At 35.4% G+C, this 17,232-nt stretch overlaps 1 protein-coding gene across 2 annotated transcripts in view; it reads right to left on the bottom strand.

The window, feature by feature from the left end:
* The window catches only part of KLHL20 (kelch like family member 20), a 56,683-nt gene that overhangs the window by 20,172 nt on the left and 19,279 nt on the right, over positions 1-17,232 (bottom strand). For both annotated transcript variants that reach the window (XM_039242367.1, XM_039242366.1), the window contains exons 4-7: positions 9,826-9,984; positions 8,992-9,086; positions 6,340-6,455; positions 1,172-1,355 (exon numbers count right to left, since the gene is read on the bottom strand). In XM_039242367.1, the coding sequence (XP_039098298.1) occupies positions 1,172-1,355; positions 6,340-6,455; positions 8,992-9,086; positions 9,826-9,984 (554 nt within the window). The remainder of the gene's footprint in view (positions 1-1,171; positions 1,356-6,339; positions 6,456-8,991; positions 9,087-9,825; positions 9,985-17,232) is intronic.

Raw genomic sequence — 17,232 nt, forward strand, 5'->3', positions numbered from 1 at the left:
TTTTTTTTTTTTTTTTTTTTGCTTCATTATTGGTGTAGAGAAACACAACCAATATCTGTATAGTGATTTTGTATCCTGCGACTTTGCTGAATTCATGTATCAGTTCTAACAGCTTTTTGGTGTAATCTTTTGGATTTTCCATGTAGAGTATCATGTCATCTGGAAAAGTGAAAGTTTGACTTCTTTGCCAATTTGGATGCCTTTTATTTCATTTTGCTGTCTGATTGCTGAGGCTAGGACTTCCAACACTATATTAAACAACAGTGGACATCTGTTGAGAGTGGACATCCCTATCGTGTTCCTGATCTCAAGGGAAAATCTCAGTTTTTCCCCACTGAGAATGATATTAGCTGTGAGCTTTCCATATATGGCTTTTATGGTGTTAAGGTATGTTCCTTCTATCCTGACTTTCATGAGGGTTTTTACTGAGAAAGAATGCTGTATTTTGTCAAATGTTTTTTCTGCATCTATTGACAAGATCATATGGTCTTATCCTTTCTTTTACTAACATGATGTATCACATTGATTGAATTGTGAATATTGAACCAGCCCTGCTATGGTGCAGGATTTCATAGACATGTTTAGGAGATACCAAGAATCACTGTAAATCACAGCTGAATGAAAAAGGGTGTATGTGAGCCAGAAGCTAGACGTTCTTAAAAACCAATTATTGTAGGATTCCAATGTGCCAGGCACTGTGATAGACATGGGAAAAGGCATTTTAACAATGATAGCCAGATATATACAAGCATGTTTAAAATACTTTTGAAAAAGCAGAGGAATGAGTAATTAATAGTCTGTAGGGTGTCAGAGAAGGCTTTATATAAGATGTAACATTTGAATCTTGAAGAGATATTCCAGGGAAGAAAGAACACCATGCATATAAGTAGGCAAAGAGGAATAAATGAGTTTAGCATGCCCAAGGAACCACAGGCAATTGGGCAGGTCTGCAGTTGCATTAAGGAATAGGGGTGTGTCAGGGAAGACAGACTGGAAAAAAAGATCAGGTGGAGGTTAAATTATAAAGGACTCAAATGTTATGCTAAGTGGTCAAGGTTGCCAACTAGTAGATGAAATACTAAAGCAGCAAATCACACCTGTTTCCTGGTTAACATCTCAAATAAAACTTTATGACTAGCAGAGAAAAAAATTTCAAATTCACCTTACTTACCTTTCAACACTATTGAGATAAGAAGATCCATCATGGCCTCCTACTGCATATAGCAGGTCATCAAGAACACTAACCCCAACTCCACATCGCCTTTTACTCATTGAAGCTACCATTCGCCATTCATTGGTCTGTGGATCATATCGTTCGACACTAGAAATGGCATCTCCACTGCACCAGCCACCAACTGGGGGAAGTAATATAAGTGGTCAAGAGAATACCTGTCCTAATGCACAAAATGTATCACTCACTTCAAAACTTCAAATTGTGACCTACTGCTTGGACTTACCAAATATCTCTAGAAGCAGGTCAAAACATAAGTTATGACTTTTACTTATTTCACTGGGTTTGCTATAATCTTTAATTTTCTAAATAAATCCATTTTACAGAGAAGGGCAAGGACACCAATTTAAATCAGATTGGGAAGTAAGTGGCATTTAATGGATGAAACACTGAATTTAGTTAGAAAACTGGAGTTTGTGTATTACCTCTACTAAGTGATGTGATCTTAGGAATATCTTACAAACTACCTTATTTGTTATATAAGGAATAAAAATTTTTAAGTGAAATAATAAATACGTGACACTGCTTTCTAAAGAATAAAACACTAATTAAATGTAATTTCTTATCGAAAGCTGAAAGAACTAAAACTTGACAAAAAATAACAAGTGTTGGTGAAGATGTAGAGAAAAGGGAATCTTCATACACTGTTAGCAAAATGTAAACTGGTGCAACCACTCTGGAAAACAATATGGAGGCCTCAAAAAATTAAAAATAGAACTATCATATGACTCAGGAATCCCACTTCTGAATATTTATCCACAGAAAATGAAAACATCAATTCAAAGAGAAATATGAACCCCCATGTTCAATGCAGCATTATTTATAATAGCCAAGATATGAAAGCAACCTAAGGCTCTACTGATAAATGAATAGAGATATACTACATATATACAATTGAATATTATTCAGCCATAAAAAAAGAAGGAAATCTTGTCACTTGTGACAACACAGTTGGATCTAGAGAGATCCAACCAAGTGCAATAAGTCAGACAAATACTGTACAATTTCACTTACATGGAAACAAACAGAACAAAACAAAACAAAACAAAACAAAACAAAACAAAACCAGAAACAAACTCCCAGATACAGGAAACAAACTGTTGGTTACCAGAGTGGAGTAGAGTTGGGGGGCAACAAAATAGGTAAAGGGATTAAAAAGGTATAAATTCCCAGTATAAAATATATTAGTCATGGGAATGTAATGTAGAGCACAGGAAATACAGTCAATAATATAATAACTTTGTGTGGTAATACATGGTACCATGATTAATAGTGAGGACATTTTATAATGTATAAAAATATCAAATCAGTATGATGTATACCTGAAACTAATGAGATACTGTATGTCAATTATACTTAAAAAAAAAAAAAGAATTATAAGTCAGAATCCTGGTTTTCTTTTTATTCTATTGGGGAAAGGGATTTTGTTCATCTCTTCATGGTCTCTTAACAGGTCCTCGTGTGGATCTCTTTTGTACTGCTGATGGGAATGCAAACTGGTGCACCCACTCTGGAAAGCAGTATGGAGGTCACTCAAAAAGTTAAAAATAGAACTACTCTATGATCTAGCAATTGCACTACTAGGTATTTATCCAAGGGATACAGGTATGCTCATTTGAAGGGAATGGAATGAGTTATAGCAGCACTATCAACAATACCCAAAGTATGGAAAGAGCCCAAATGTTCATTGATAGATGAATGGATAATGAAGATATGGTATATATACAATGGAGTATTACTCAGCAATCAAAAAGAATGAAATCTTGCCATTTCCACCTATGTCCTGAAATCATTGTTGCACTGTATGTTAACTAACTTGGATGTAAATTTAAAAAATAAATAAAAATTTAAAAAATAGGTCCTCTTGTGACTGAAAATAATACAAAAATTCTTATGATTTATAGTATAAAATACTTTACTTTCTGTTTAATCTACAGCCTGTAGGGAATTCTACATTATCCAACCTGACATTTAAGGTCAGGAAATGTTTTGAAGAAACTAAATTTTTCATAACCAGAATAACAGGTTCAAATGGAGTTCCACAGAGCTTCTCAGAGTGCTCTCTGAATAAAAGTGTGGGTATAGCAGATAATTTTAATTTATTATTCTTTCAAATAATCGCTATTCCAATTCAAACTAACGGCTACATTCTGGAGATTAAAAAGTGAGGTCTAACGATACTTCAATTTCAAAACACTTCAAAAATAATGGTTTCAACAGGGATCCCAATAACTTCCTGAGCCAGAGTAAAATGAGAATAATGTGTTTTTTTAAACATTTATTTATTTATTTTGAGAGAGAGAGAGAACAAGTGCGTGTAAGTGGGGGAGGGGCAGAAAGAGATGGAGAGAGAGAATCTTAAGCAGGCTCCCCACTCAGCATGCGCATGGGGTGGGGGCCTGATGTGGGGCTCGATGTCACAACTGTGAGATTATGACCTAGGCCAAAATCAAGAGCGATCACTTAACCAACTGAGCCACCCAGGCACCCTAAAGATTTTATTTTTAAGTAATCTCGACACCCAAAGTGGGGCTTAAGCCCCCAACTCTAAGACCAAGAGTCACATGCTCCATCAATTGAACCAGCCATTTTTTTAAAGTAAGCTCTATGCCCAACATGGGGCTTGAACTCATGACCCTGAGATCAAGAGCTGCATGCTCTACTACTTTCTTAGCCAGCCACATGCCCCAATACCATGATTTAACCAAAGAGGCAAATGAGATTTTCATGAAGTTGGTTACACATTGAAAACATGTCACCTGGCAATTTATAATCATATCACACTGGTAAAATATGGTAGAAACCAGCAGGCTAAAAATGGCAGTTGTTAAATAATTCAAGTGAAGTCAAGTTTAAATTTCTATTTAAAGGAGCTACATTAATTTGGCAATGCCTCTCGGCATCCCCAAAAGTTTATCTAGTCTTGTTCCACTGGATTGGTATCTCCACTGAATCTTGAGAGGAGCCTGGATCCAAAATATACTTTTCATACACTTATTTGGCTTAGCCTCCAGGTTTTGATCACAGGGAAGTTCTCTTCTGTTTCATTTTTCTGAGTTTCTATTATCCTCCCCTCTACCTTAATCTAGTTCCTAATTATTACCAGAGTGTTCTGAGGCTGATGGAACAGTCGCGTACTGCTATTCCTACTCTATTCTTACTCCAGGTACTAAAACTAACAGCCAAATAAAACAGTTAATAGATCTTCATAATAATGGACATAACTCCATAAAGACGGTCCTACCACTAGAATTTCCAAAACCTACATGACACCATGAAGACACAGGTACAAATAATTAGATCTTGCAGTCTTCTAATTTTAAAAAAATAGGCAATCAACTTTCAAAATTGGGAAAGAGAAACTCTAAAACTGGTATATGGGAGAGCGAGGATCCAGATGTATGTAGGTATGAGCGTGCAAATGTCTGTGTAAACCCACATAAGGATAAGTAAGAATAATACAAATTATAAACCTATTAATAGCAGAGACATGTGGACACTAGGGGCATGGGATAACTCAGTGCGTAATTAACAATTATGTTTGAAATCTAAAACAAAAATGAAGAAATTCCTCAAAAGAGAAGAAAAAAGCCTGATGAGGATTGGAGAGAAAAAGAAAACTTGGCATCAATTTTCTTCTTGAAGAAATACTACAGTCCTCTACATGAAGAAATTTAGATGACAAAATTTAAAAAGAGAGAGCTCAAAACATAAATCATCAAATTTTCCTTCTAAAAATATAGGGGAAAATATATTCCCACATGCAAGAGAAAATTAAATTGGAAAGAAAAAGACAGGCAGTGGTTAGGCTGATGGAAAAGGATACCAGGCCCCAGAGACAGCACAAAATTCCCTGATGAAAAGGAATAGAACACTTCATATATTAAAGTGGGACAGAAGAATCCAAGGATATCGACATCTATGGAGCCATGGAATTAGTGAAAGTTGGGAGTTTAAATACAAATGCTATGAGTCCCAGTTAGCTCCATGAATCAGAATTAGAAAAAAAATCCAAAGAACTTGCTACAGACTGAACGTTTGTATGTCCCACCAAAATTCATATGTTGAACTCTAGTCCCCAGTGTGATGGTGTTAGGAGGTAGGGCCTTTTCAAGGAGCTTAGGTCATGAGGGCAGAGCTTTCATGAATGGGTCAGTGTTCTCAGAAAGGAGACCTCAGAAAGTTCCCTTGCCCCTGCCTCCGTGTAAGGACACAGCAAAAAGGCGAGAAGACCACCTTCTATGAAGACACAGAATCTGATGGTGCTTTAATCTTGGACTTCCCAAACTCCAGAACTGTGAGAGATAAATTTATGCTGTTTATAACCACCCAGTTTCTGATTTTCGGTTAAAGTAGCCCGAATGGACTATGACAGAACTAATAAAAAGTAGTTTGATGCAACAGTGAGGAAGTTATTATTCGGGTGAACAAGGAAGCTGAATTTACATGGATGGAAGTGACATCTGAGGATGAAAGTTCTCAGAGATTAAGGAGCAGTGAGCAGGAGCAAAATGATACAGCAAGTTGTCTTGGGCTCAGTCTAGCTCAGTGGAGCTAGGAATGTGTATCACTGTTTAAGATAATGCTTTGTTTCTTAAAATGTTTTAATGTTTATTTATTTTTGAGAGAGAGACAAGACTGTGAATGGGGGAGAAACAGAGAAAGAGGGACACACAGATTTTGAAGCAGGCTTCAGGCTCTGAGCTGCAGCAAGCATGGAGCCTGATATGGGGCTCGAACCCACAAACCACAAGATCATGACATGAGCCAAAGTCGGGTGCCAACTGAGCCACCCAGGACCCCCTGTGAAGATAATGTTATTTTGACAGTTCTAGGTAATTATGAGGTGTCTTGAACACTGGTATATAAAAAATGCATATGACTCGTTTTAACAAAACATCCATTGCATGACATTTTTAGACTTATATAAAAATAGAGCACTCTTGGAGAATACCAGTGTTGGATCATGAGTTAAGGAATTAAGCTACGTGGTAACTTATAATGTGTTTCTCGTGACAGTGGATGTCACAATTGTCCAAGGGACTATTCAAATGAGTTTAACATGTGGGAAAATAATCAGTTTAATCATAGTATATTAAGATCCAAACCTGCAAAGAGTACTTCTCCACATCGGATAGGTTTCCGTGGTCTTGTCCTTGGTCCTTGCATTAGTGGTCGTTCTTGAGGCAAGAGGAGATAGTTTTTAGCTTCATCTACCAAGTCTCTGTGAAGAAAATTCTGCCTTTATTCCAAATGTCTAAATAATATTGTTAGTCAAATCCCAATATGATTTAGGAACAGGTAAGTTGGCCAAGGGAGCAAGCACAAATCAACCCAAATCATGAATGCTAGCCAATATTAAAAAAGCACAAACATGAGAGAAATGATGCCAGTCATACTATGAGTTGTAAATTGATTGCTATTTCCATCATGACTTCCTATCTTAGTGCAAATTTAGCCTGAAACTCATTATGCTTGGGGCCAACAATAACTTACGGGAAACTAAAACTTAAAACTCAATCACCAACCTGCATAATTATTGCTTTCTAGTGAATTTTACTAGATTCTGTAGGATACTGGCAAAGTAGCACATCAGCCTTGGCACTAGATAGTTATTAGATTAATTAAATAATAAGACCAGATAAAAAATCGGATTGCTAAAAAGAAACATTGTACTGTCATGTAATATTAATTTGCTATCTGGTACTGTATGAAATGGCTTACTCTCAGCAAATCTACTGAGGAGGAACAATTTTTTTTCTTGTCTATTAAGGTACTTTCTGAGAAGAACCTAGTAATTACACTTGTTAAATACAATATCCTAATATAAACTATTCACATACGGACTTTGCTCATGTAAGTCCTCTCTGAGTGATTCAGCATCTGATTAGTGCAAATCTTTCTCAATTTCGAAAGTGTTTCCTAGAATATATTTTCATTTCTCTAGCTTTTTATGCTACAAAGAGTAATTTATTCCTGCAGGACCAATCACAACCATGACCCATAGTACACTTCCAATATATGGCTTTGATAGGACCCCTTTTTGAGTTTACTTATCCTAAAATAAAATCCCCAAACCAACAGCTCCTCTCCACCCAAAACCCAAGCTGATGACCAAGAACTTTCCCGAGCTTCCTGAGCCTTAAAAACAAAGACTATGATCTCTTAATAGCGGTTTTTAGGTGTTCAGGGGTTCCTAGAAGGAGTATAGAGCTAAAACTTAACAATTCAACCCAAAATTAAAAGTAACAATGAGAACACTTATAGCTATGTGTCAGTCCCTGTTTTAAGGGTTTAGTATATATTAACTCAACAATCCCCACCACTGGGGATTAGGTACTATTATTGTCCCTACTTTACAGATAAAGAAACCGTAGCAGAAAGAGATTAAGGTGACTTGCCTAAGGTCCCACATCTAGTAAATGGTGAGGTCAGGATATCAGTAAAGGGCTTCCCTTAAAAGTGACTTTGGAAGTAACTTTACTTTGTGCATCAGAATCAGTACAATCTGATTTATATTTTATGGGAGAGGAGCACTTTTGCATTGTTTCTTCAGATTGCAGAATCCATAATTCATATGGTTTTCCTTCTGCTATTGTACATATTTGAGGGAATTAATTGCCATTTTTGTCTGTTTTTTAAATTTAAAATTCAAATATTGGGGCACCTGTGTGGCTCAGTCAGTTAAGTATCTGCCTCTTGATATTGGCTCAGGTCATGATCTCGCGGCCCTGAGATCAAACTCCATGTTGGGCTCTGTGCTGAGTGGGGAGCCTGCATGGGCTTCTCTCTCTCCCTTTCTCTCTGTCCCTCCCCACTCACTTACACTCTCTCTCTCAAAATAAATAAACATTTAAAAATAAATAAATAAATAAATAAAATACAAATATCTAAACCCCCCTCTGACATTTCTTGCTAAGGGACAGGCTTCAGATTATAGAAGAAAGGCAAATAACTCTACATATTCTACCTCTGTTCTAGGGATTTCTAACACTAGAACAAGTTTCTTTAGTCACTAAGAGAGACCCAAAAGTCAGTGTATTTTAAGGAGTTCTGAGTATTGACTTACACTTTCATTTTTATATAGAGAACATGATAGGGAAAAAATGGTTAAAAACATCATATAGTTTGATTTGAACCTAAATCTTAAAATCTGGGAAGTAATTTATTAAATTGTCTCTATATTATAGAGATAGTCCAATAAAATGGGTGTTTTGTTTGTATGATAAAAGCACTTAGACTTTCTTTCACAAAAAAACATTATAAAACTACTCCACCAAGCTCTAGTGGAAATCCTGCCACAGCTATTTAAGGGGCAGACCTTTGACTCTGTCCACGTGAGAAAGCAAGGCTGGTCCTATTCCCCAAGTAGGTACGTGTGATGGAAGAAAAACGCTCCTGATACTTTTTTGACAGATTCATCAGCATTATTTATCTCAAGAAAAACATGTATTAGCAGAGAACTGCCTCTTCAAATTCAAGCTTGCATTAAAATCTTAGAAATCTACCTCTTTATTGCCACTTCTACACCAATAAGCACCACACATAAAAACTAATGGAATGGAATACTGGAAGCTCAGTCCTCTCTTCTTCCATCTCCTCCTCTTGACCCTAACCCAGAAGAAAAACCTGTTAAATACTGCTCTGGTGTCAGCACTAAGAAATACAATATTTAGGAAGTAATACAAATAAAGAAATTAGGAGAAAAAAAACCCAGAAATGCTTAGTTCTTGATTTTTCCCACCCAGGGCCATTCATACCTGCATTCTTCATCACTTTTGATGAGGGGATCAGAGCCTACAGTGCCCACCAGGAACTTGGGACTAAGCAAAGGCAGGCGAACATGCTGCAGCACCTAAGAGATAATAAATACCGTTAAAGGCATGAGCTCCCACCTGCAAAATATTTAAGAGAATGCATAACATAAGTTCCTATAGTATTTCCAATTGTTTTGGGATCTAACTGAATTAATTTGATTTAATAAATAATAAAGAGGGAGGGAAGGCATAAATACTAAACATAAATTTATTCTACCAATAAACAGAATAGTCAGAAAATTGAAAGCATACTAGTATCATTTTAGAAAGCTACTTTGAGCTTTCAGTACTATGTTATAAGCTCTTCTATAATTAGCTTACATAACTGGATTCGAACAATCCAGAAGAATATCCTATTAAATTTCTAAAAACTATAGCCATAATTACAAGAACATTAAGCATTCATTTAGTGACCACTTATGCCCCATATCATCCCTTTACTCTTCCAAATGTGATGGGATTTCCAAGCCACAAGGAAGGGAAGCACGATAATCGCCATCCTTGCTTTCTTTTGTTCGTTTACACCATTTAGGTGCTGACTTGTGCTAACACACAATCTAGAGTTGATGCAAATTAGAAAGGAAGCCAAGGAGCAAAACATTCATAATGATAAATACTTAAAATGCTTCTAAACACTATCTTCTTGATTATTTGGGAGAAAAGGTGTCTCTTACAGTCTAATATAAGGGGCAGTGACAATTGTTTATTTTTTGCAAGTCAAACATGTATTATCCAGTACCAAAAGGGCAGTTACTGGAAGAAACATTTCCACCATACCTGGGGTAACTGAGGACGTCTTTCTTGAATACTGTATTTGACCCAGGCCATCACTGCATTGAACACCTGTTCTTCACTGCGAACATTCAGTTCATCACTAGATATTATATCAATGAGCTGATTGGCTGGAAGCAACATGAACTCTTCACTTTCCATCACCTGTTCAAAGTTCGGTAAGAATAAAAGAAAAATAACTCTGTGACCACATTTAATTTACTGTTGGTGATTATTTACTTGTCAATGTAGGTTCATCAGTTGTCACAAACATACCTTTCTGGTGCAGGATGTTGATAATAGGGATGGGTGTGTGTGTGTGTGTGTGTGTGTGTGTGTGTGTGTGTGTGTGTGTGTATGGGGTACATGGGAGCTCTGTTCCAGTTAGCTGTGAACTTAAAACTGATCTAAAAACTAATGTTTACTAATTTTTAAAAAGGTGGGGAACAAAGAAAAGTACTGAGGACACAATTAAAATTTTGAAAAAATAATTTGTGATTCAAGCAGTTTAAGAAAAATAAAATCTGCTTTTCTAAAATGAAGTATCAAAATACATACTTACATTCAAAATAAACAAAGCTAACTACATCAAATTATAACTCCAGAACTATGAGGTGAATAAAAAATCAGAAAAAGCTTTCAGAGGAAGATTAGTTGCTGAAAGAGCAATGTCTTGGGCACACACAGCAAGGGGGCCAGTTTAAAAAGAGAATGAGGGTGTCAGCAATTCCACAAGCAAGAATGAATATACTGAGGAGAGAGACCCATGAAAACTTCTGAGGATCAAACCACTCTGATATGTAAATATCAGAGTGGAGATGAAACGGCAACAAGGATATTACCTTATTGTGCAGTCCAGCCACAAATCCCAAGATGTTGTAAATCCTGTCATCAGTATGTAGAGTAAAAGGCTCAGGGTGCAATGTGGAGGAGGGAAACGGTCAATGCTACCCTCCATGCTGTCTGTTTTCTCATTCAGAAGATTGTGCTACATGTGATGTCTATATCAGTGCAAGAAGGATGTGGTTAGGAGTAACCTCTAATGCAGATGATGTTTTCTTTTAGGACAGAGATTTTTTCATGCTCATCAAAAAGTCAGAATATTTAGCAGCATACAAGATAAGCCACAGCAACTTAAATATTTGATTAAGACTGTTTTATCCCAAGTACATTAGAAAAAAAATGCTGTAAGGTTGACTATCCTCATAGCAGAAAATATTAATGAGATCTCCAATTTTTATGGCACAGGTTTTCAAATCACCTGAGTGAGAGACCTTCTGGGATTCAGGAAATAAGAAAGGTTACCTCCAAATTTTAGCTGAAGTTGGTTACCCAGGTAACTTAGTAGTTAGAATGGCTGCATTGTATTCTCTGTGGCAGGGCTGTCAGATTTAGCAAATAAAAACAAAGGACGTGCTTACACTACAAAGTTACTTGTTGTGTATCTGAAATTCATAATGAACTGGGCACCCTCTATTTTATCTGGCAACCCCAACTTGGAGGCTATAAAATCAAGGCAAAATTCGGGGCCCAGTCCCAAATTATGTGTGCTGGCCTTCACAGCATGCAGAACTGTAGCCATGATGGTATCTTTCCTCTTCACCACCCCCCGCCCCCCGATCTCTTAATTCAAACACAAGTGTGGTATCATCAAGCTTTGCAAAGAAGTGCCTTAACATTCTTTTGGATCTTGTTAAAATATAAATTATTTTTCCCCAACTTAGTGATTATAAACCAATGATCACCAAGTTTATGAATAAACCACTATTACATTCACTAGTTACTTACTGAAAACATTGAATGGCAAGAAGACATGAAAATCTGTGAGAAAATATTTGTTTGGCACTGAAAGCAAAGAGTAAAAATAATACTTTTGATAAAGTCTAGTTAAACTGTTACTTCTCTTTTTCCAGCAAGAAGAAAAAGTTATTAATGATCTACCATGAGAGTAAATCTAGCACTGAAGTCTATCCTTGACCAAACAACCACGTTAAGAAAATAAAGCTTTTAAGTTATCTGTTTTAAATAAAAGTTTATAGTAGATCTGGATTTTAAGTCCCACACTATTATAGTAATGAGCTTACTTTTGGTTTCTTCTAATGAATGGAGACGCAATTTGAAGAATGAATAAAACTGAAAACAATAAGAGTGAATAAGCAAAGTTAACTAGAGTCTTCTACCAGGAGTGAATTGTGAACCTAATGTTGAAAGACAAGTTTTCAAATTATTTTTATGGACAAATAACACTGTATGAATTAAGCTAGGTCTAATGAAACAGAAAGAAATTAAATATAGACTTAAGTTAGAAAACAATTTAAATAAGTCACATGTGTTAAGGCCCCCAAAATGGTGACACCTTTTTGCATCTGCACAGAACTAGTGCACAAACTACTGCATTCTACTCCATGAACAAGGGGATTTCATTATGGTATAAATCAGGTTCATTTGAAAGGCAGGTTTAAAACTGGAAGGGATTCCAAATCTTTCCCTATTAAGGACATTCTTCAGATATTTGCAACTACCATCAGATGTGAAACCCAAGCTATGATTAAAGCAGGACTTTATGCATATGCATCAAATACTATACTATAATAGAGACTAGACAATACACCTTATTTTCATGTACATATGGAATAGTTGGAAAAACTGATAATATATTATAGGACTAAAAAAGTATATTTCAGGGGCGCCTGGGTGGCTCAGTCGGTTAAGCGTCCAACTTCGGCTCATGTCATGATCTCACAGTTCATAGGTTCAAGCCCCGCGTCAGGCTCTGTGCTGATGGCTAGTTCAGAGCCTGGAGCCTGCTTCAGGTTCTGTGTCTCCCTCTCTCTCTGACCCTTCCCTGCTCAGGCTCGCTCTCTCTCTCTCTCTCTCTCTCAGAAGTAAATAAAGCATTAAAAAAAATTTAAGTATATTTCATGAAGTAGAAATACTACAAACAACACTGACTGCCATGCACTAAAATTAGAAATTAAAAATGAAATTAAAAAATACAAAAATACCCTGCCACTCCCAAATTTAAAATTTTCTATTAATAGTTCTTGGTAAAGAGAAATGTAAACAGAATTACTGTAAAACAGCAAATCAAGAAGTAAAGATAAGAATCTATTAAATATATTTAAAACAGTGATCAGAGGAAACTATGGCTTTAAACACTTATAGTAGCTAATGTAATAGAATGAAAATGAATCAAATTCTCAATTCAAATAGCTAGAAAAAGAATACAGCAAGCCAAAAGAGAATACAAGGAAGGAATTAACAACGGTAAAACCAAAATGCATCGAAATAGAGACAAAAATTGTAGATCTAATTAGTAAGTCAAAATATTGATTCTTTGGAAGAACATGAACAAGACATACCACTAGCTACCTTTTTCAAGGAAAGAAACATTAAAAGTACACATATACAAAATCTCAAGGGGTAAAGAACCACTGATGCAGAAATTCAAAACTTAAAAGAAATTTGTATACCTCTAATATAAATAAATTTGAAAACCTAGATAAAATTGATAATTTTATAGGGAAATATAGTCTACCAATACTGATCCTAGTGGAAAGAAAAAATTTCACGGAATGGAGAAAATGATCAATAAAGTACTTCACAAAAAAGCCCTACATCTAGACAGTTTCACAGAGAAATTCTACCAGACTTCCAGAGAGGACATTGTCCCAGTGTTGTACAACATGTTTCAAAACATGAAAGAAAACTTCTAACTCATTTTTATGATGTATAACATGTATATCTAACCCAATAAAGACAGCAGAAGGGGTGCCTGGGTAGCTCAGACCGTTAAGTGTCCAACTTCAGCTCAGGTCATGATCTTGCAGTCTGTGAGTTCGAGTTCTGTGCTGACAGCTCACAGCCTAGAGCCTGCTTCAGATTGTGTCTCCCCCTCTCTCTGCCCCTCCCCCGCTTGCACTCTGTCTCTCTCTTTCTCTCAAAAATAAATAAATATTAAAAAAATAAAAATTGCGTATGGTGGCTCAATTAGTTAAGTGTCTGCCTTCAGCTCAGGTCATGACCTCACAGTATGTAAGTTCCAGCCCCACATCAGACTCTCTGCTGTCAGCACAGAGCCTGCTTCAGATCTTCTGTTTCCCTCTATCTCTGCCTCTCTCTCTCTCCCTCTCCCTCTCTCTCAAAAATAAATAAAATTTTAAAAATTTAAAAAATAAAGAAAAAATAAAACTAGCACAACTTCTCATTAAAAAGATGGCACAAGAAAATTAAAGACTAGTATCACTACTAATATCAACATAAAGACATGACCTAAAATATTAGTGAATAGATTCCAACACTACATTAACAATACACCATGACCAAAATGTGTGTACCAAAAATGCAAAGATGCTTTAATTTTGGAACTTCATTTAGAATTCATAATAATAGGTTTAAGGAGAAAATTCATATGATTATCTCCATAAATAGACAAAACCTTTGACAAAATTCAATACCATTCCTTAGAAAAACATCCAAGACAATAGGAAGTCATGTACTTCCTTCATATGATAAAATATTCACGCTTTAATGCTAAAATCAGTATATTCATTAATGGGAAAACACCAAAGTCATCCCTACTAATACTAGAAACAAAGTATGTCCAATATTTCTATTACCATTTAACATTTTACTAGAATTATTAAGCCAAGCAACTAGAGGGAGGGAAAACACTAACAATTGGAGAAAAAGAAAACTATCAATATGCAGATGACATAATAGGATGTTCAGATAACTCAGAAGAATCAATGTAAAAGTAACTCAAAGAATAAAAAATTCAGTAAGGTAGCTTTCATATGTATTAATGGTAGTTGGCTAGAAGCTATAGTGAAGGGAAAAAAAACTTTACAATAGCAACAAAAAATACACTTAGGAATAACTTAAGATGTAGAAAACTTAAATGAAGAAAACAATAAAAACATTCCTGAGATATTAAAAAAAAAACAGAACTGAAGAAACAAAAAGGTACCTCTCATTTCTGAATAGAACTCAACATCATAAAAATAATTATTCTTCTTACGTTAACTTATAAATTACTGTGATCCCAATAAATACACCAAGTTTTTTTTTTCTTAGAGCTGGAAAAGGTGATACTAAGCTCATTTCAAAAAATAAACATGCAAGAAAGTTAGGAAAACACTGAAAGAGAGTTATAAGGCAGGGGTATTAGCCCTACTATGTACTAAAATATACTACAAAGCCTCGGTAATTAAAACATTCTAAGAAACAGCATGGCACCGCTAAATGGCCTACAATAGAAGGTCTAGAACCAAGCACACACAGAAATTCAGTATATAATAAAGATGTTATCTCAAATCATTGGGGCAAAAAGAGATTTTTAAATAAATGGTATTGGGACTAAATATTTAGAAAAAGATAACAGAAAGTCCATATTTCACACCCTACACAAGATAAACTCAGAGAGACCATACACACACTAGGAAAAATATGGGTGAATTCCTTTGTAACCTGAGTGTAGGAAAAGACTTTCAAATTTTGCTTCAAAACCCAGATGCAATATAGTAAAAGATTTATGCATTTGGCAATATTAATAAAAAAGTTTCCATGACCAAAAATTACCATAAGCAGAGTTGAAAGGCAAAGGTAAACTGGGAAAAAAGAGTCTGTAACATGTAGCACAGATAGAAGGCTATCACTGTTAACAGAATTTTAAAACATTGAGTAGAAAAAAGATTTTAAAAAATCTAACAGAAAAATGGGCAAAAGGTATTAATAAACAATTCATAAAAATTATATTAAAAAGGCCTCTTAAACATATGAAAGATATTCAACTTTACTTATTTTAAAGGAAATAAAAATTGAAACACTCTTGAGATTCCACTTCTCATCTATTAGATTGGCAAAAATTCAAAAGGCTGACAATATATTCTGTTAGTGAGACTACGAGGAAATATGCACCCTCATATTATTATGGCATATTTTATGGTCTGAATGGTTCCATCCCCATAGAGGGGAATGTGGCAATATTTAACAAAATTCACCTGCAGTCAACCTTCGGCCCTGCAGCCGATTTCTAGGAATTTATCCTGATGATAAACCTCCAAAAACAGTGAAATATTCATACACAAGTCTATTCATTGCAGCATTATCTATAGTGGCAAAACACTGAATCCTATGCAAATGCTCAAACAGGAAACTGAGCAAATCTGCGGTGCACACTAGGAGGACAAGGCAGCTATGGAGACAGAACAAGGAAGATCTCTGTGAATTGATATGGAATGAATTCCAGAAGTAAGTAGAAGGCAAAGGCAACAAGGAATATACAGAATGCTACCTTTTGTGTAGGAAAGAAATGGAAATTAAAAAAACATGCATATGTCTGCTTAATTTTGCAAAAATAAGCACAGGAAGGATAAACCAGACTATCAAGCATCAAAATAATAAATGGTAACAAAGGACTATCATCCATTAACTAGAATAGGAGTCTACTGAGTCCAAAATGCTAATCAATCATTTGGGATAAGGAAACTTCTTTCTTATAGCAGAATGTTGATAAAAAAAAAAAAAAAAAAAAAGGGAGTGGTTTTTTTCAAATCACCATTTTACAACCATCATAGTAATAACTGATTTGGGAAGAAATTATCAATGTAGAATATCTACATGGATTTGAAGTATCTCTCTGTAAAAGTTCTTACTAGCTACAAAAGGAAAAAGAAAACTTAATAGGAAAGAAATTCAGGAGACTCCACTTAGCCAAGTGATTGAAGTTAACATAATCAGTAATGGGACAAATAGATACCATGTACTTCCTGTGATGCGCTGAGAATGACAAAGTATCATTTATGTAGTATTCCTGTCAATACTGAATCTATCCATGAGGAAACATCAGATAAACTCAGACTGAGGGACATTCTACAACATTAACTGGCTACACTCTTAAAGGTGGAAAACTACCCCAGATCAGCAGGAGCTCAGAAGACATGACAACTAAATGAAATCATCTACTCTGAAAATTGGAATGGAAAAAAATATTGTTATAAAGAACAATAATGGGACAGTTGGTGAAACTGACTAAGCCATCTAGGCAGTTTTTTTAACGATTTTATTTTTAAGTAATCTCTACACCCACCTGAGGCTCGAATTCACAACCCTGATATCAGGAGTCGCAAGAATGAGCCAGCCAGGTGCTCCCCTCCTTTGTCTTTGACTTCTGTCTTGTTACTGTTTTTTTGTTTTACCATGTAAAAATTTTTTATTTTTATGTAGTCAAATCTATCAATATTTTCTTCTATGCCTTCTGGATTAGTCAATTAGAAAGGTCTTTCTCACTGCAAGATTAAAAAGGAATTGCTCTACGTCATCTTCCAATATTTTCATTGTTTCATTTTGTATGTATTAAATCTTTGATCCATAGGAGGCTATCCTGGTAGAGAAAAGAGTGATTGATATTAA

This window comes from Hyaena hyaena, unplaced genomic scaffold (assembly GCF_003009895.1).
Source record: "Hyaena hyaena isolate Hyena2069 unplaced genomic scaffold, ASM300989v1 scaffold_209, whole genome shotgun sequence".
NCBI lineage: Eukaryota > Metazoa > Chordata > Mammalia > Carnivora > Hyaenidae > Hyaena > Hyaena hyaena.